General features: G+C 48.1%; 1 protein-coding gene across 1 annotated transcript; it reads right to left on the reverse strand.

Annotated features, from left to right (window-relative positions):
• Positions 1–419: 419 nt before the first annotated feature.
• DESI1 (desumoylating isopeptidase 1) lies at positions 420–20,869 on the reverse strand. The gene is made up of 6 exons (XM_032416848.1): positions 20,537–20,869; positions 10,283–10,304; positions 9,070–9,139; positions 6,650–6,759; positions 5,856–5,978; positions 420–4,164 (listed from the first exon to the last, which is right to left on the reverse strand). Exons 1-6 carry the CDS (start codon positions 20,622–20,624, stop codon positions 4,071–4,073), a joined length of 507 nt encoding a protein of 168 aa, XP_032272739.1. The 5' UTR covers positions 20,625–20,869; the 3' UTR covers positions 420–4,070.
• Between the last annotated feature and the right edge of the window lie 158 nt (positions 20,870–21,027).

A 21,027-nucleotide genomic window follows, 5' to 3' on the forward strand; every position in this document is an offset into this window, starting at 1 on the left:
CTGCCTCTCCGGCCTCCACGCCTTTTACCACCCCCTCGGCTCTCGTGCTCCAGCCACTCTGGTCTCCGTTCAGTCCTTCCAGTGTTGTTTTCACTTGCTGCTCCCTCTGCCTGGAATGTTCTTCTCTCACTTCCATCCTTCGTCAGATAGGCCTCAGATTAAACATCACCTTGTCACACGACTTGCCCAGCCTCCTCACACATATCCCCCACTCACACACTCTGCTGCCGCCTGGTTTTATTTCCTCCCCAGCACTATGCCACCTGAGATTACCAAACTTCTCTCCCCTTTTGTCTCCCAACCTCCCCAGAATAGAATCCCTGCCAGGCAGGGGCCTTGGGCCTGCTCAGCACTGCACCCCTAGTGCAGAGCCCAGTACTGCTTTATATATAATAGGCCCCCAGGGAAACCTTTGTGGGGATAAATGAACTCACCCGATTGACTTGCCGTGAGTCACAGAGTCTAAAGGTAAAACCATTTGCCATTTCCCCCACCAGTAGGCGGTCCACATCTGCAGCATCTTGTAAACCATCCTCAGCAGAGAGGAACGGCCGCCTCTGCGCGGAGCTGGTTCACCGGAGTCCCCAATCAGTGGCTGTGGAATGCATTCTGCCCTCAGCCCGACATTCACTGAGTATTTCATCTGTGTCAGGCACTGAGCAGAGCACTTGGCATTTACTCTCTTGAAAAGCACCCTGTGAGGTAGGTACCATTTACCCCATTTTACAGATAAGGAGACTAACAGACTGGCCCCCAAGTGGCAAAGTTAGGACTTAGGCCAGGCTGTGTGATCTCAGAGCAGGCGCTCTTAAGGAGTCCTACCTCTGAACATGCCAGCTTTGGGGGAAGAAAACAGTGTCAGCCAAAGCCACCTACCCTCTGTGTCCTCTGGAGGGACAGAACAGTCTTCTCTAGCTAGCACGCTGAAGACACACAGCGCCTCAACAGCGAGGTCTCACGGGTCTGGTGGTGAGAACACATGGCCTAGATTCAAGGGCTCAGCCACGTGCCCCCTGGATAACTTCGTTTCTCTGCACCTGTCTCCCCATCTGTAACATGAGACCCTATCTACATCTCAAGTCCGTTGTGTGTGAAAGCACCCAGCAGAGGCTCAGCCTGTGGAAGGTGCTCACGCAAAGTGGGCCAACGGAACCTACAGACACCTGCAGCCACACTGCTGTGTCTGGTAGTACCAGGGGATGCTCAGAGAGCTAGCCCACTCATCCCCACACTTGTTCAATGAGGTCACGGTAACAAGGTGGGGAGAGATCCGTGGGGCCATAGACCCAGCCGATAGCCAAACTGAAACCAGAAGTGAACACGTTTTGGTGAGGTCAGATGTCCTCTGATGGCCAGCGTCCTCTGGAGGAAGATCTCAGAAGTTGGGGCCAGTAGATGAGGCTTTGAGTCTTACTCTACCACCAGTTGCAAGGTGACATGGGGCAAGTAATATTCTCTCTGGGCCTTTTCACCAGTGGTGAAAGTCACACATTATTCCCTGCTATCGTCACTTCTTATCCATAAGGCTTACAACTAAGCAAAGGCAGAATATCCAGACTCAGCAAAGTTAAGCTCAGACGGAGACAGAAGCCTGGCTACGCTGGACGCAAACCCAGCCCTTCAAGCACTACACAAATGCAGCAGGCAGAAATGAGTTTATTGCGTTAGAAAAAACACCAAAGAACACCAGCAAACACCTCCGTACTAGACAGTTAGTTTGACTTCAAGGGCACAAAGGAATCTCAAAGGTACAGCTTTGTTCTGGAGAGGGGGTGATGGTCTCATCCCTCCTCCTTCCCTGTCCCTTTAAGCCAATGGACCTCCACGGAGGTGTCCACGGTATGTACGATTACACACACGGCTCATTTCCCACTCTGCTCACCTCACACACCTGTGTGGAGCTAGCTGGTCACAATGAGCAGGCTCCTGGGGTTCTGCTCTTGACCGAGAAATGTCAGGATGGGGCTGGGGGTCGTAGCCTGAGCCCAGGCTTCCCAAATGAGTGACGGTGGGCCTGGGATGGGGAGAAAGAGTGCGCCTTCCTGGAGAGCTCTGACGCGACAGCTGGGCAGTCCCTCCATCTCCCCCACAATCCCTCGGGCACAAGCATTGGCACGGACGGCTGCTGGCACGAAGGGGGCTTGCGATGAACCCAGTGACTCCGTCTCTCAGGGTAGCTACTTTGGCTAACTTCTCCTGGGTCTGGAGAGACTGCTATTAGGAGTGAAGCCAGCTGAGCCTGGATACGGGGGAGCAGGCGGGGAGGAGGCTGTGACGCCCAGTGCCCTCTGGATAGAGCTGAGAGCTCTGGGAGGAGAGGTCTGGAGCAGGAGCCTGGGAGAGAGGGCTAGGCGAGGCAAGCGGAAAAGGAGAGAAACTGGGTGGACGGTGGGGCAAAGGCCTCTGCCGACGAGCTGCCCTCCTGGGAGAAATCCAGCCTGAAACCTATTCTCCATGAGCCCAATTCCGCCAGTAGGTCCACCACATTAAATAACAGTCTCTGCTGGCTTCTGCTCTCCAAAATGTCCTTTGACATCACAGCTGGCCACCGTGGAGGTGCCCCTGGTCAGGTCACAGGCCAACACGAAGGCAGAAAACCGTCTTTTCATCTAGCTGAGACCGCAATGGTGCCAACTGCTATGGCTGATGGCAGAGACAGGAGGAAATGAGGCCAGAGATGAGCAGCAGCTTTTTGAAAAGCAAAGGCACCTGCTACGGGCCAGACCCCGGAAAGAGAACATAATTCAAGTCTGAGAAGTGGCAGGAGCTGTGGCAGGAGGGGCCTACAGATGCCAGGGCTGGGACTCAGGGACCCGGCAGCTCTAAGTCCCTTCACCACACTCACTCCCCAAAAACTAACTTAAGGGAGGCATGTGAAGAAAAGGAATCTGAGAGCCTCTCCAGAGAAGACAGGTCTGGATTGTTCCTCCCTATAAGCTCCAGCAGCAGCTCATTAGGAAAATGCCCAGGCAGGCTCTCAACAATGCATCCTTAAAGTCAGAACGACAACGGAAATAACACGTGCCTTCAAAACACATTGAGGATAATGTAAAAAAATCTCTATTGGAAACAACTCCAAATTTTCTTGCCACCTTGATTCTGCATTATTATTATTTCTACATCAGGGATATTTTCCCTGAGCAGGGAATCCCTTCCCCTTGGTCCCTAGCTGAATATTGCATACTGGTTTGGGGGGTGGGGGGGGTACAGTGACTGATAAAAACCTACATTATTACTTGCAGACAAAAGACCTGGGTCTCTGCCGCTCCAGCCCAAACCTTCATCAACTATGACAGGTCAGGAGGAAGGTCAGGCTGCTGAGAAGAGCAGCCCACAGGCAGCAAGGCAGGTTCTCCAAAACTGATGTCAGAGGATTGGCAATCAGTAGGTGGAAGGAAGAATGGCTTTATCCTGTACTCTCTGGCCTGACACTTGCTGTCACTCTCCCTTGATCCTGAGGCTTCTGGTTGCTCCAGGCGAGGCCCCATGGCCTTGCTTGGGGTCGGGAGGGAAGGTGAGAGGTTGCGGCTACAGAGTTCACTTAGGTTGGATTAGTCTTCCTGAAACTGGTCCCAGGTGCACCAAGTCCTTTGGTTCATTTAAAAACCAGGGAGTAACTGCTTCCGGAATGTCGCAACTGCTGTTCCACGGATGTCGTAAAACTCACCTGGGTCCCACAGGTGGTGACAACCTGGGTAGAGCACGGGCGTTCTCTGGAAAGAGGTGCTAGGTCGGGGCTCCCCCAAACTGTGCCTCTTGCCTTCTGCTTAAACAAACCCCCTCCCTTTCTCCAGTGTGGAGGACGCTCAGGAAGCAGCGTCAGAAGTGAACTCACAGACAAGACAGCCTTAATAAATTAGTATAATACTATTAGAAGGGATGGCATTTTGTTCTGTTTCTTAGCAGCATTGTCCTACATGCAGCCTGATGATCTCCTTCCCTGGGAAATTTAAAAAGCCGTCCCCTGGTTGTTAGATCTGATGTAAAATTATAAAATAGAAATCTGGTAGGGTTTGTTTTGTTTAAAAAGGAAAAGCCCCTGTGAGGCAGGGCGGTCCCATGCAGTCCTGTTAGCTCTGGCCGTTGGGTCGGCCCACGGGGCTCCCTCCAGGAGGCTGGATCTGGACGGGGTCCAGGAAGGGCCGCAGGGCCTGTCCGAAGGGCCTGTGGAGAAAAGAGACCCAGGGGCTGGGTGGGCTGGGTGCAGACCGTCACAACTGCGCCCACTGGGCTAGTGATGCCACCCAACACAGCCTCATTCAGTTTTCTCACATACCCCGCACATGACATTCCTCGAGGGGCTCTCGAGATAGCCTGCTCTGCCCTTCTACCCTTGGGGTCCCCTCCTCAGTAGGTGCTGCCATCTGCTAGATCCTGGTTAGCTGTGGCTTGAACAGGTTAGCGACACACAGGGAACTAGAGCTTTCTGACCTTTCTGTGCCTGAATCTTTAACTCTCACGGTACAAGAAGATAAAATAAGGTTTGAACGAGGAAGCTGAGGCAAAAGAAGAAGGGTATGGAAACGAGATCTTCTAGGGAGTACAGGGAATATTCAGGAAAAATGACAAATGCAGGTTGCCAGAAGGCGTTAATGCCACTTTCTAAAGGGCTCCCCGTTCATGCTCAGGATAGCTTGGCTGGAAAAAACACGGCAAAAACTGGAGTCTTAGAGATTTTCCAAAATTCCTAGAACCTTAAATCAGGGGGCCCACAACACATCTCAGTTACTGGCCTTCTTTTTCTTTGGGGGATATTGCCATTTTTGAAAATCACATCCAGGTTTGAAGGGAATGAAGCATTCTCGAGCATAAACAGATGAAACCCTAATCCAGGCAAGTCCTAGAACTCTACCCATCAAATAACAACAGCAAGAACATTCCAGCTACTTCTACTTGCTTAGGGCCCCATAACCTAGATCCTTTAGTGAGGCTGTGGGGTTCAACACACCCACTGAGGAACAGGCAGGGAGGGCCAGGGCCGGGAGATGGGGCTCTCCTCACCAGCTGGACACAGCCGTCCCATTTCCTCTGCAAGTTTTTCCTGAGGGTTTCCTACCCAGGTGTGAAAAACAGCTCATCTTGCCGAGCCTGCTAAACCTCTCAGGATCTCTGGTGGACAGGGCCCCAGTTAAGGAGAAACTGAGTCAGAGTCAGCAGATGGACATGGTCCTGGAGTGGGTAGAGGCTGCCTGAACATAATCAACAGCCAAGGAGGGGGAAGTAAAATGGGTTTGGGTGTGTGTGTCCTTTTAGGGGACATTGCCTGCATGATGGCCCACAAAGCTGGGACTACACCAGGGTGGGCGGGGCTACAGTGTGCACCTAAAGAAAACATTTACCGAGGGCTGACTTTGCCCTACAAGATATGAGGGCCAGTAGGGCGTTGTCTTTGAGAGCATCAAAGAGCTCATGGTGCAGGGGAAGCAAGACCAACAAATGACATTTACGGAATAAGCCACACTATTAATTCTCTGATCTATCCTCTGCTTGTCCATCTAAAAGTGCATTTTATGCAAGCACTTCTGGGAGCGGCCTGCTTCATGAGCAACGTGAAAGACAGATGCCAGGAATCTGTACAAATGCTGGAGCCAGATTCAAGTGGGTTTCTAAGTTCTGTGGTTGTACTCAGGCCAGGGTAGAGCGGGTCCAACTCCAAGGAGGGTGAAGGTCACACAGGTGGGCACCAGTGACTGGAGGGAATGGTGGACCTCCCCGTTGGCAGGTGCCATCACGACAGGGCCCACCTAGGATGGGAGGATTCTGCTGAGAGCAGGGAGGGCGGACGTGGGCCAGATGAGCCGCACTGACTGTGAATGGGGGTTTCAGGGGCAGGGCCAGAGATCGAGGCCACTTACGTGGATAGAATTTCAGAGGGAAGGTCAGTGATGTAAGAAGGGATCTTCCTTCCGGTCAGGAACTGTGCCACTTCGTTGGTAAAGGTGTTACAGTTGTTTTCAAAGACGTTGTAGGCCTCTCTCCTGTGCATTGTGGGAAAGGTTTGGAAAACAGATCAGAGGGGCAGCAAGCACATATGTGGGATAACTCAAACCAAGTAATGGCATGGTGAGCACAGCTGAGTACGAGGACTAGGATTCTCCTTCTCTCTTATGCTCCAAAGGACTGCTGGATTTGCCACCTTGGACCATCAAACACTGATTTTTAAGGGAAGGATGAAATAAAAATATATGGCTCCTCTACAGTTTTAGGAGAGTCTTTATATTCACAAAAGCAGAACTCGAGGGTTAGACTGAACACTTACTGCAAATGACTAAAGCTTCTTGAAGAGAAAACCTGCTCAAGGTCCCATGTCATCCCGACCCCTCCACAAGCCCTGTTTTTGATTTTTCAGGACGAGATACTTGCCCAGTGTGGGTTGAGAGCAGCAGCTGCTGATTTCAATCAGGAGGAATAAATAGCCCTTCCTTCCCTCAGCGTTTCAGCAGAAGGTTCGCTGGGACAGAGTATCTGCCTTGGAGCAATGCTGAGCTCTCTCTGTGGCATAACTGCTTTCTCTTCAAATTTATTCAGCAAATACTGGGCCAGACCTTGTGCTGAGTGCTCTAGGGGATGTGAGCTGGTGGCTGCCTCCGGGGCCGATTGTCTAGTGGGGGAACAGACACGACTAACCACCACCCATGTCTCCACTCACCGGAACAGAGACTCCCCCAGGGAGGACAGGTACTCCTGAAAGAGTTCTTCTGTGACTTCTGTGCTCCCCACATCAACCACAGAGTCTGGGGGCCCAAGCAATGTCCCTCCCTAAAAGAGCCAACCCAGAGAAAGTCATTAAGTCACCATCTCCACTGAACTTTTTTCATGTGGCCTCCCATGGAAGACCACCAAAGCTCTGTTCCGACAACATTTACCTTTCAGAGCACCCAGGGCAGATGAAGAGTGTTATTTCCTATTTGAATCAAGGCTGCAATGGCTTAGAGCTTCCTGTCAACTCTCCATTGCCACATGGCAACGTGGCTAAGAGGCTGGGCTGCTGGTTTCTGGCAGGGCCCTGGGAAGCCGAGTCTCTGGCCGGTCAGATCCCTGACGCTGTCTACTCAGCCGGGTGATTAAAAAAAAAAAGAAAAAAGAAACCCAGAACCTGAAGTCTCCCTTTGTCCCCAACATGCCTGATCCCAAGGGCACAACAGGATAACCAGAAATGGCTAGCACTTGACAGGCCATCTTTCTATGCCTACATTTAAGTGTATGCAGCCAGTTTTTTCTTGTGACACACTTGATATCCCTTATAAGACTGGGAAAATGTGAAGGACCTCTGAGAAGTCTGGCGGGCTGGCAAATACTTCCACAACTCAGTTCTATTTTGATCTATGAGCCTAATCTAACAACGACGATAGGGTTCCTCAGGCAAGGGAGTTAATGGCCCATGGAAGGCCTACAGAAAACCCTCTGCCGTGGGTTAACAGACTGCCATAGCAGACCAAAGGGGAGACTGAGCCAAGGGGGAACCAGCCAAGGGTGAAGCAACAGATCACGGGGGAAGACAGAGCTGGGAATGGACTGGGGGCGTAAGGGAGAGCACTCCTGAGCAGAGCTTCCAGAAAAGACCATTCATCCATGCAATAGCTACTGAGCACCTACTGTGTGCCTGACATTGTTTGAGGCACTGGGGAAAGCATGGTGAGCAGGATAATTATGGTAGTCCAAGAAGGATGGTCTCAGAATTCCAAGAGACTGAAAGGTCACTAGTTGAGCCCCTATTATTCACTCATATAACAAACATGCATTGAGAACTTACTAGGTGCCGGGCCTTATGCCAGGCACTGGGGGTACAGTGTGGAAAAAACAGATGAGATTCTTGCCCTCATGGAGCTTATAGTCTAGCAGGGAAGGCAGACAAGAAAATCCCATAAACCAATGCAAAATTATGAGCTGCGATAAGGGTCTTGCTGGAAAAGTACAGAATGCCATCAGTACGTATGACAGGGAACCTTTCCAGTCTGAGGGGTTTGGGAAGACTTGCCTGAGAAACTGACACTGAGCTCAAATCTGAAGGATGGAGAGGCAGAACCAGGTGAAGGATCAGGGAGGTGGACTGAAGTGAGAGGGAAGGTTCCAATGTCCTCGGAATGTTCTAGGAATGAGAAGGGGGTGGGGGTGGAGAAAGGCACTACCTGAAAAGAGGTCATTCAGAGAGGGAGACCGAGACTAGATCAGATAGGGCCTGGAGGTCAGGCTGAGCTTGCTGGGTTTTATCCCAAGGGCAGTGGGGAGAGTTCTGACTGAAGCAGGGGAATGCCATGATCAGATTTTCATTTTGAAAAGATCACTTCACTTCCTGTGTGGAGTCCTGACTGAGGAGCAGATGTATTGCTGCAGTCCAGGCTAGTTGTGAGGGTGGCATGGATGAAGGTGAGAGCTCTGGAAACATGGGAAGAGATGAAGAGAGAGAGACTGACTTAAGATACATTTACAAGGTAGAACTGACTGGGCTTCATGAAGGATTTGTTAGAGAAGGTGGGGAACGGTGAGCAGAAGAAATCAAGAATGACTTTCCATTTATGAGTATCAAAATGAATGGCTGCTTGGTCTTTGCTTGAACACCTCCTATGAAATTCTTAGATAGCTCAGAGAGAAATTTCTTGGAAAGGTGCATGGACTTTAGAGACAGAGAGTCCTGACTTTTAGCACCGGTGCCACTTACTGGCCCTATAACTTGGGGCAACTCACTTTACCTCTGAGAGCCCTGATCCTTCGGCTGAACATTGGCTGAGTTCATGCTATGAGGTGGGCACTGAGCTGGTGACGGGAACAGGGAGGGAGACACAGTCTCAGCTCACAAGGAGCTTACACACAGCTCCCTGCAGAGACTCAGGAACAGCTCATCTACCATATCATGCTCGGGGTGACCCAGAGGGACCCACACATGCCGAGGGAGTAGAGAGGCCAGGGAAGGGTGCTCTTGAGCTGAGTCTTAAAGTAGTTACGAGGAACTATCCATAGGCTGACCTCCACTGGGCTAGAAGCCAGGTATACGGAGTGGTAGCCGAGTTCCTGGTCTACGGGAACCGCACGAACCTGAGACTGGGGAAGGGTGTGGGGGAAGCCACTCACTGGGGGACAGCTGGAGATACCGCCGCTGCCAAAGTAGAACTCATCCTTGTGCACAACTATGGAGGTGTGCCTGCAAGGCAGAGAAGAAACAGGGTAAGCCAGAAAACTGAAAGCTGGTCTGCGAAAAAGCAAATACCACACTGTGAGGAGAGTAATTTCTGCCCAAGGATCGGACTTACAAGGTCAACAGCCTTATGAAACTAACCAAAGGCACAAATATCATAGATCAGAGTTTCTCGACTTCGGCACTAGTAACATTGGGGGCTGGAGAACTCTTTGCCGGGGGCTGTCCTGTGCATTCTAGGAGGTTGAGCAGCATCCTGGCTTCTATCCACCAGATGCCAGTAGCACCCTCCCCCCCACCCCCAATTGTGACAATGAAATCCGTCTCCAGACACTATGGAATGTCCTTGGGGGCAGAACTGTCCTCCTTGAGAACTACTGCTATAGATCACGTTAGCAGAGGGGAGGCCCTAGATTCACCCTGAAACTGACAAACCCTTAGTGAAATAAAGGTCTGCAGACCAAGGTGCGTTCCCAGGCTTTTAAAACTAACAGGAGCAGTTAACCTGGACCATGCTGAGGGCAAGACTAGATGTGGACCTATTTCAGGGGAAGGTGCTCATATTACTTGGTTTGAATCAAACAAAGCAAAGGATCATTCTGGTCATCCCAAATGTCGGCAGGCTCTAGTAGTCCAGATGGAATACTGACCTGTGCTTTCCTCATTAATGGACCTGAGAGCTCAGCTGCCATCTTGCCTGACAGGGATGGATCCAGTACAGAGAGACCAAGGTAGACAGACATGTGGGGCCCTTGAGACTTCTGTAGTGAGAAAGCTTGGTCAGGGGTGGGCATGACATCATTCTGCCTGTCTTTAAGGCCGGGTGTCTCAACCTCAGCACCACTGCCACTTTTTGACTGGATAATTCTTTGTTGTGAAGGACTGTCCTGTGCGTGGTAGGATGTGTATAGCAGCATCTCTGGCCTCCACCGTCAGAAATGTTTCTAGACATTGCCAAATGTCCCTGGGGTGGGTGGTCGGAGCACAACATTACCCCTGGTTGAGAACCACCACTGCTTTAGGAACTGGAAATTTTATGATACAGAGTACTGGGTTTAGAGCTGGAAGCCACAGACCGGGACCTGAAATGCACAGGTACTGCTTTGTTTCAAAAACTAGCCAATCAATGTAGAGTCCCACCCAACTTACCAGATGCCTTCCAGTTGTTTCCCTGTGGAGAAAAGAAGAGATTTAGCCACTTGGGATCAGACTAAATGGCCTCCCAGCCTGAGCAAATTCAGAACATCACTCAAACCCAGAGTAACCCGGGGTTGCCTGTGTGGCGCAATCGGTCAGGTGTCCGACTCTTGGTTTCAGCTCAGGTCATGATCTCAGGGTCGTGGGACTGAGCTCCGTGCTGAGCGCAGGGTCTGCTTAAGACTCTCTCTCCCTTGAGGCAAAAAAAAAAAAAAAAAAAAGACTCTCTCCCCCCCTCCCCCTGCCCACCGCACCCCCCCCCCCAAATAATCTTAAAAGAAAAGAAAAGAAAAGAAAAACCCGGAGTAACCCATTATAAACCTCTTGGGGGACTCTCTAGGAATGCAGTGCTCCTCCAGTAAGGTCCTTAGGTCCTGATACAGGTTATGTTGTGTTAAGTAGGTAAAAAAGTGATTAGCATCCTTCATCAGAATGCAAGACAAAAAACACTGGTATAGATGTACCCCAATTTTGTGTCTGCTTTTCTTTCCCCTTCAGGGTCAATTCAACTTTGCCTTTTTCTTTGTCTCATATATAGAGACAACAGAACAATGATATAAAAAAAGCTATTATCCGGGGCGCCTGGGTGGCTCAGTCATTAAGCGGCTGCCTTTGGCTCAGGTCATGATCCCAGAGTCCTGGGATCGAGCCCCGCATCGGGCTCCCTGCTCTGCGGGAAGCCTGCTTCTCCCTCTCCCTCTGTCTGCTGCTCTGCCTACTTGTGCTCTCTCTCTCTGTGTTAAACAAATAAATAAAAAAAAATCTTAAAAAAAAAAAAAAGAAAAAGCTATTATCCACTTCTTCATCGAGCATATGTGAGGCGAAATCCTTCAGGAAATGACTGGGCAAAACTTGACAAATCCCATCCATCTGAATAGTCAATGCAAATGTATTCTGTATCTCCATATGGCAGAAATGATGTTAGGTATGGAAATGAAAATATGAACAGATCACTGTCCTGCCTTTAAGGAGCCCAAAGTCAAATGGAAAGAGAGACACACACACAACTAAGTAAAATACAATGTCGATAGGCTCTAATTATAGAGTGGTATAATTACAGAGTGGTAAAAATGAGATGCTATATATAATAAAGATAAGGAACTACCTTTATAAGCTGCAATTCAACTGGAGAATGAGTAGGGGCAGGAATGGACATTTCTGCCAGGGTGAATAATATGTACAAATGCACAGTTGTGATAAAGACAGGTTAGAGAAAAGAGTGCAGTGACGGTGAAAGGAGGGAAAGTGGCCAGCAGGGGCGCCGGCCAAGTGGGGTAAGCCCAGACAGAAGGCTGCCCTGCACCACGCTGCATTCATGGTTGTTAGGCTGCATTCATGGTTGTTAGGAGTGCCTTGATCAGATCCATGTTTTTAAAAAGACACCTATGGGGGCGCCTGGGTGGCTCAGCCAGTTAAGCGTCTGCCTTCAGCTCAGGTCATGATCTCAGGGTCCTGGGATCACGCCCCGCATTGGGCTCCCTGCTCAGCGGGGAGCCTGCTTCTCCCTCTCCCTGCCGCTCCCCCTGCTTGTACTCTCTATTAAAAAAAATAAAAATAAATAAAAAATAAAAGACACCTATGTCTTTTAAGAGAACTGTAGGGGCGCCTGTGTGGCTCATTGGTTAAGCGTCCAACTCTTGATTTCGGCTCAGGAACATGATCTCAGGGTCATGAGACTGAGCCCTGCATTGGCTCCGTGCTCAGCGGAGAGTCTCCTTAAGATTCTCTCTTTCCCTCTACCCTTCCTCCCCTCTTAAAAAAATAAAATAAAATAAGGCATCACAGTGTGTGGTACCCAGAAGTTTGATAAACAGAGACTACATTAGGTATAATGGCCTTGGGGAAAAGGGTAAAGACCTCCAAAAGATAAATTTTACCTCAGGATTGGTGGTAAGATCTAAGAAGAGATTTCAGTATGTAAGGAATTAATATGAAATACTATGTCTATTTGACATATAAACATTTCATTTCCGTTAGTGTTGCCAGGCTAAATGAAATAACAAGGAAAATAAAATGTAGCAGTGTTCTGTCTCTCCTCCAGTGAGGAGACCAGTGTGCTTTTCACTAAAAGACCTGCTACTTTGGCCCACAAAGCCCAAATGGACAGAGTGATTCTGGACTGGGGTTTCTGAGGTAGTCCCCTAAAGACTGTGGGGCAGGCTCTGCCCTTGTCCAAACTGAGCTGAAATCTCACAGAGGTGGATGAGAAACAGACTGGATGCTGAAGGGCAGTGGTAATCCATTTAGGACAAGCATCTTCAAATGTGGATTGAGCAGACTTACATCCTTTCTTAATTTGAACTGCTTCACAGTTATCCTTATTCTCACAACATCCTTATGTGGTAGAGCAGGGCAAATATTTATTAACATCATTTTACAAATAGGTAAATAAAGATGCATGGTTTGCCAAGCATAAAAGCAAGAAGGAAAAACATGGTATGACAACGTACTTGTTGGAGCAGCTCAGGTAGAAATACTGCTCAGCAGCCTGTTCTTGGGAGGTAAAGAACAAGGGCCATGGTCTCCTCCATTGGGTGACAGGCATTGGAAAGTGGAACTAAATTGATTTTTAAATTTTTTTGGCCACACTGGGTTGGGAGTAGGTGAGTAGGAGGTGGTGATTTGAGATTGAATTAGGTCACAAGACCATTTTGGAACATGAATTAGGCTCAGTGGATATTAGCACACTACAGAAGCAGATTATTTTCCCACTAGGATTTCCTCAGCAGGTCAAAGAGTGGGTGGGTCAGATGCCTGCGTGTCTCGAGCTTGTTGGCACATCCAGTGCATTGATTTCGAGGCCTATGAAGTATGTGCAAGAAAACAAATGGAAGACATGGATATCAGTCCTGTTTTCATCAAGAGTAACAAAGAATGCAGAGTGAGGTCTGCATTAGTCAGCATTCCACTGATTGTAAAGTTAAGTTAGTATATAAAAGCCAAGGAGAAAATACTCCATCCACCTCCTTATCAGTTAAAATGGATGGAGCACATAGACATACATGCTGGTTGTAGGACATGCTCAAGATCAGCACCTGGAATACCGCTGGTGTTCTACAAAGGTCTTTTTTTTTTTTTTAAGATTTTATTTATTTATTCATGAGAGACAGGGAGAGAGAGAGGCAGAGGCAGAGGGAGAAGCAGGCTCCCCGCTGAGCAGGGAGCCCGATGTGGGGCTCGATCCCAGGACACTGGGATCATGACCTGAGCCGAAGGCGGACGCTTAACCGACTGAGCCACCCAGGCGTCCCTACAAAGGTCTATTTGGTGATGGGCAGCACGGGCTCTGTGCGAGTAGCATTAGGTCACCGGTACAAATCAAGTGCAGCTCCAGCTCACCTCCCAAATTTCTCTAATGATAGTGTTTTTATTTATTTTATTTTAATTCCAGTATAGTTAACATACAGTGTTATTGATAGTATATTTATTTATTTTTAAGATTTTATTTTTAAGTAATCTCTACACCGAATGTGGGGCTTGAGCTCACAACCCTGAGATCAAGAGTCATATGCTCCACCTACCGAGCCAGCCAAACACCCCTTGACAGTGGTTTTAATTGGCACTGTTTTTTTTTAATTAAAAATTTTTTAGGTTTATTTTTAGTAATCTCTACACCCAATGTGGGGCTCAAACTCACAACCCCGAGATCGAACCACATGCTCCTCTGAGCCAGCCAGGCGCCCCTAACTGGCAATGTTTTAATCTGCTGGTTGGCTCAGCATCTGCCAGGTTACCAGCAATGTGAAGGGGTTAATGTTAACTTACAAAATATTGAATGTAGGTGGGAAAAAGGTAAAAGGAAACATTTGCATAACATAAGTGGGCCTCTGTGCCAATATTGTAAAGAAAAAAAAAAAAGCCTATTGGCAGGAGGGATTTCCCTTCCTTTAGGCAGAGAAAAGTTATCACAAAATCAAATGCAGTACATTGTTAAAAACTGAGAGGGTATTTTGATCTTCAAAAAAAGTAGGTTTAAAACTACTTGATATTCTAATGCTAGGATTTGTTGGAGCCAGTACAGGATTCTTTCCTCATATAAAATAACTGACATATGAGTTCTTTTCCTCAGTACTGAGAGGGTTCCCTTTTCTTTCTTTCTTTTTTTTTTAGAGATTTTATTTATTTTTCAACAGAGAGAGAGACAGCGAGAGAGGGAACACAAGCAGGGGGAGTGGGAGAGGGAGAAGGAGGCTTCCCATTGAGCAGGGAGCCCGATGTGGGGCTCGATCCCAGAACCCTGGGATCATGACCTGAACTGAAGGCAGACGCTTAACGACTGAGCCACCCAGGCGCCCGAGGGCTCCCTTTTCATCACTGCTTGTTTTCATTAGTCAGGCCTTGTAGCAATGCTTCGAGGTAGGTCTGCAACATTCCACCATTCAGCCAGGCTATATTTACTGAACACCAATCACTGTGCTAGACTCTGGGTAAATCTATAGTTCTTGTCCCCAGTGGAGCTTCCAGTCCAGTTCTGGGGGTGTGTGCACACTGATGAGAAAAATAAGCAATTACAGGGGTGCCTGGGTGGATCAGTTGGTTAAGTGTCTGACTTTTTTTAAGATTTTACTTATTTATTCGACAGAGAGAGAGAGAGCGAGAGCGCGCGCGCAACCACAAACAGGGGGAGTGGCAGGCAGAGGGAGAGGGACAAGCAGGCTCCCTGCTGAGCAGGGAGCCCGATGAGGGGCTCGATCCCAGAACCCTGGGATCATGACCTGAGCCAAAGGCAGACGCTTAACCAACTGAGTCACCCAGGTGCCTCAGTGTCTGACTCGATTTTGGCTCACGTCATGATCTCAGGGTCATGAGATTGAACTCCACATTGGGCTTTGCGCGGAGCATGGAGCCTGCCTAAGATTCTCTTTCTCCTTCTCTTCCTCTGCCATCCTGCCCTGCTTGTGGGTGCTCGCTCTCTAATAAAGAAAACAAGCAATTATAAAATAGAATGATGAATGCTATGTACAGGATGTTATGAGCATACACTAGGGACACATGAACAAGATTTGTGGGGTGGGGGTCAGGGAAGGCTTCCTGGAGGAAGAGACATGTTAGTTGAGACCTTGAGGATGAGCAGAAGCTAGCCAGGCCAAGCGAAAGTATTCCGGGCAGATGGCATAGCCTTTGAAAAGCCAAGAGGTGAAAAAGCTGAACAGGTTCAGTCCTTTTAGTGTATCTAGCCCTTTTCCACCGGGGTTCTGCCAGAGCATTAAGCCCTCATGCCCTAAGGTATCTATTGGCAGAATTGAGGAAATAGTCATCCAGATCATTTCCCCTAGAGCTTAACTCTTGTGGAATCCAGTGGAGAAAGGCTCCTGCTGATTGTGTTGAGCATGTGTAGACAGGTGAGGGTGGAGAGAAAAGCAGAAGGATCACAAAGGGCCTTGTAAGCTGCATTAGTTTTCATTTTGCCATAATGAAATCGCATGATTACTAAATTAATTCATTAGATGGATAAAAAGTAGTTCACACAATGAGCAATAAAAATCTAAATAGATGGCATTAAAATCTAATAGATGGCATTAAAAATCTAATAGGTGGGCATTAAAACTTTAAAACCCCTTCATATTCAAATAAATTCTATGTAATCTTCAAGCTTGAGTTCAAGTCTCAATTGTTCCTATAATCGATACTTATTGTGGGGTGCCTGGCTGGCTCAGTCAGTACAGCATGTGACTCTTAATCTCGGGGTCGTGAGTTCAAGCGCCACATTGGGCGTAGAACTTACTTTAAAAAAAAATTATTGAGCACCAGCTCTCACTGGCCACTGGGGACATACAGAGAAATGAGACAGAGTCTCTGCCCTCCAGCAGCTCAAGGTTCTCACTGAAGTCTTTCTGACACATGCAGCCCACCATGGCTTTTCCCTTCTTTCAAGACCTAAAATAATTGCTTCACCACTTGCTCATTCTGGCATCTAGTTATAATCTCTTTTATGCTGTTCTCTAATGTTGCATGTGCACGTATGTTATTTTTAGTGAAATAAACCCCTGGAGGACAGAGTTCATGTTTTTTTTTTTTTTTTATGATTTTTTATTTATTCATTTGAGAGAGAGAGAGGGAGAGAGTGCACATGGACAAGTGAAAGCATGAGCAGGGGGGAAGGTCAGAGGGAGAGGGAGAAGCAGACTCCCCGTTGAGCAGGGAGCCCTATGACAGGGCTCCATCCCAGGACCCCAGGATTATGACCTGAGCTAAAGGCAGATGCTTAACCGACTGAGTTCATGTTTTTTATTTCATTACTATTTGTATTACAGAATTAAGCAAGGAACTGAGTATAAAGTAAAATCTCAAATATTCATTAGATTGCATTCTTCCAAGAAATAAATATCTATGTTCTATATCCTTATGTCTTTAAACCCAAGAACAATTTTGAGATAGGCTTGTGAAAAAAATAAAAAATAAATGTAACCCTGAGATACGTGCATGCACACAAAACTTTAGATTAGAAAACAATCAACAAGGGGCGCCTCGGTGGCTCAGTCGTTAGGCGTCTGCCTTCGGCTCAGGTTATGATCCCAGGGTCCTGGGATTGAGCCCCGCATCAGGCTCCCTGCTCCGTGGAAAGCCTGCTTCTCCCTCCCCCACTCCCCCTGCTTGTGTTCCCTCTCTCACTGTCTTTCTCTCTGTCAAATAAATAGACAAAATCTTTAAAAAAAAAAAAAAAAGATTTTATTTATTTATTTATTTGACAGAGAGAGAGAGAGAGAGAGAGCACAAGTAGGCAGAGCAGCAGGCAGAGGGAGGGGGAGAAGCAGGCTCCCTGCTGAGCAGAAGGCCCAATGTGGGGCTTGATCCCAGGACCCTAGGATCATGACCTGAGCAGAAGGCAGACACTCAACCGACTGAGCCACACAGGCGCCCCTAGATGGGGTCTTACAGTGAGGAACCATCATTAACAAGAATAAGAAGGTACAACTGATGAGGTCACACTAATTTAATTTGGGAAAATGAAGGCTATGAGGAATGATCATAAATCTGTGATTATGAATGGCACATACACATTGAACCCAGATCCTTTTCTCATCCAAATTTGAAACACTTGACCAAAGATGCCTTTACAAACTTGAAAAATTATAAAGGGACACATTACACAGTAGAGGTGATATAACAAAATGACTGACAACATGAGCTCTGAAAGTCAGACTGCCTGTGTTTATAACCCATCCCTGCCACTTACCAGCTGTGTGAGCTGGGGCAAGTTTCTTAATGCCTTATGTCTCAGGTTCCTCAAATGAAAAATGAAAGTAATGACAGGACCTACCTCACAAAATTGTGGTGAGGATTATAACACACACAAAGTACTCAGAAAAAAAGAGTCTGACACTCTCAATAAATGCTAAGTTCTTAATAAATTAAGTTCTCAATAAATGCTAGCTATTAATATGCTTCTGGAAGTCATAGCAAAAATCAGGAAACAAGTGGACTTTTTAAAGGTTCAAATAATATTTAGGAATGGGAAATCAATATATGGCTACTCACAGAACTGGGACATACCCAACTTTAAGGTTGGTGATGTCTGGACAGGATGAGCCAGTAAGGCAATGCCCATTTTCCCTAAGTTTCCAACTCTAGAAAGTGTGATTATTAGCTTTGATAACCCTTTCATTACTTTTGCAAAAGGCAAAAAGCAATATGGGGAAAAAGGGATAGAGAAGAGAGAATTAGATTTGCAGGCAAGGTTATGTTCTCAGAAATACCATTGTGGTCAGATGTGCCAAATTGGTGAAGTTCCCATTTTTGCCTGTGATCCTTCTAGGATTTCACATTTATTTAAAAAAGAAGGGGGAGGGGGCAGGTCTGGCCCTCCACCTTCAGTTATGGCACTTTTCCCTTCACCCATGATACTCCACAAAGACCTTCTTTCAGTTCCAGGACAAGGCCAGGCTCTATCCTACCTCAGGGCCTTGGCAGATTGATCCTCCTTATGCCTAGAACACTACAACTCCCTTACCACCCTCCTTGTGACTACTTCTTCCTCCTTGACTTCCCAACTTAAGTCACTCCTTCTGACACCCTTATTTAAAGTTAGGTTTCTCGGGGTGCCGGGGTGGCTCAGTCGTTAGGCGTCTGCCTTTGGCTCAGGTCACGATCCCAGGGTCCTGGGATCGAGCCCCGCATCGGGCTCCCTGCTCTGCGGGAAGCCTGCTTCTCCCTCTCCCACTCCCCCTGCTTGTGTTCCCTCTCTCGCTGTCTCTCTCTGTGTCAAATAAATAAATAAAATCTTAAAAAAAAAAAGAAAAGAAAAATGTGGCCATGATTTAAAAAATAAATAAATAAAGTTAGGCTTCTCTTGTCACTTTCGATCTCAGCACCCTGTTTGCTTCTTGCACAGCCTAACACTTATCACAATTAGTGTTTGAAATAATTATTTTCTTTGCTTATATTTAATATTTTCCCCAGTTAGCAGCTCCATGATGGCAATGAACATCTTTGTTCAATATACTGTCCTCAGTTAAGCTTAACACATGGACTAACACATAGGAGGCACTCAAAGAACAATCTGTTGAATGAATCATGAAGCCGTGATCCTTAAGGACACTTATAGCTATGATCAAACTAACCAAATAATGGCTCCATTCCAAGAAGTTTAGTTAGAACTTGACTGATGTAATCTCTTAGTGATTAGCACGTTCCCCCGTGACTTTGTAAGTTTTGCTTTCAGCTTTACCTTACTCATTTTAACAACTGGTGATCTAGGCCCAAACTTCTAGCCAACAATGGACTGGCTACATAGCAATTACCTGAAGAGCTTATTAAAAATACAGATTTTTGGATCAAAACTCCAGAAGATTCTTATTTAGTACCTGTGTAATGAGGCTCTAGAATCCATATATTTAAAACTTTGTTTATTTTGAATAGATAATATATGTGTGTAGTACACAATTCAAAAGGTACAGAAAGTTTATAGCGAAGTCCCCCTTCTATTCCTGTCCTCTGGCATCACGTTCCCCTTTCCATAAGTTACCACTGTTTCAATTCCTTATGTATTCTTCCAGATAATTATTTGCCTACACGAGCATGTATAAATCCTTTGCTTTAAACACACCTGAATATTTAAAGAACTGTTCCAACTTTGTTTTCTCTATTTCCATTGAAAAAGACTTGTTCGAAGTGAAGTTATCTGTATTTTTAACAAGCATCCCAGGTGATTCTGATGTGAAGCCAAATATGAGTAACCATTCACTAGCCCAGGGTTAAAGTGCAACTCATTATGATACATCAGAAACTCAAGGACATTGAAAAGATGCCTTCCAAAGTAGCCTTGCTTACTTGACTTCAGCCCTCTTGTCTTACCAAGATGAACTAAAACACTCTCTAATGCGTCCATAAAAGCCAGGAAAAACTAGCCATTCAAATGGATGTTGCCAAAGCTGTTCAATTTTTCAATTCCTGGAATCCTTTCCTGCCCAATATCAACTGAAACCACAAACTCGACAATTTCTATGTTAGATGAGACATTTTGGTATTTGGGTTATAATGAGGTTTGATGTACAGCGAACTAGGGCTGATTTTCTCTCCTGGTAGGTTAAGTAGTTTAATGGAGCACAACGGAAATACTTCCTTTACTAATCCTTACTGACACAACAGTATCCAACCCTCTCCCAGAATTGCTTTCTAACCATCTGGGCAAAAGCAATTAACTTAGAAACTGTTGACAAGACCGCATTGTCAGGGCAGAACTTGAATTCTCGAGTTCGGGCTCCAGTAGACCTGACTTGACCTCTACCTGGGAGCAATGGCTGGGCCCCCGTGCGGCTCTAGCTTCCCATTCCCATCTACCCCAGAGACTGCAGTTTCCTTTTGGCACGGAGGGAAGGCTAAGGGCCACCTGGGGATCTCTGCAGTGTCCCTTTCACCACGAGGGGCACCGCGCGGCAGGCATCCTCACCTCCCCTACACTGCGCCGAGGAAGAGGTGTAAAGGGCTCCCCAAGTGAGGCAGGGGAGCCGCCGGGCTGCAGCGCCCGCTCACCCTACGGCTCGGAGGGCGCAGGGGGAGGGCGTGACTCCTCCATCCCTTCCTCCTGGATTCAAACGTGAAGTCGGGAAAGTGGGGCTCCAGGCGCCCGAACCTCAGACCTTTCCCTTCTACGCTCGCGCTTTCCTCCATCCTCTGGGCCCCGCGTCTCCCCCTGAGCGGTGGTCCAGGCCTCCCTACCTCTGCCGGCCGGCCCGGCACCCTCTCGCCCGCCCCCAGCCCCCTCACCCAGCATGATGGGGCTGAGCCGCCGGGCCAGGCCCTTGGACAGGTCGTACACGTAGAGCTTCACCGGATAGAGATTCGGCGGCTCCATCGGGACCCGTGGCGGCGGCGGCCACGAAGTCCCTCAGGCACCCGGCAGCGGCTTGGACCTTCCCGTACCCGACGGAGATGGGGAACGGAGGGAGCGGGGGGACCGAGCCCAGGCCCGGCCTGAGGGGCGGGGGAAAGGCGGCCCTGCGCTGCACGCGCCCCCGCACCCGCCACCGGCAACGACTACTGTGAGGTGACAGAGCCGGGACGGGCAGGGTCCGCGCGGAAGAGGAGGCGGGGGCGAGGACGCACTCTTGCGCATGTGCCTACCGTCCCGATGGGCGGCGAGGGGCGGGGTTTCGCGGTAGGGGGCGGGGCTTTCGCGGACGGGGTCGGCTTAGTTCGGGACAGTTGCGGAAAGCGGGTGGTGGAAGTGGGCGTGTCAACTTGAGGAGGCATGTGCG

The sequence above is a fragment of the Phoca vitulina genome, unplaced genomic scaffold (assembly GCF_004348235.1).
Source record: "Phoca vitulina isolate PV1807 unplaced genomic scaffold, GSC_HSeal_1.0 scaffold19, whole genome shotgun sequence".
Lineage (NCBI taxonomy): Eukaryota > Metazoa > Chordata > Mammalia > Carnivora > Phocidae > Phoca > Phoca vitulina.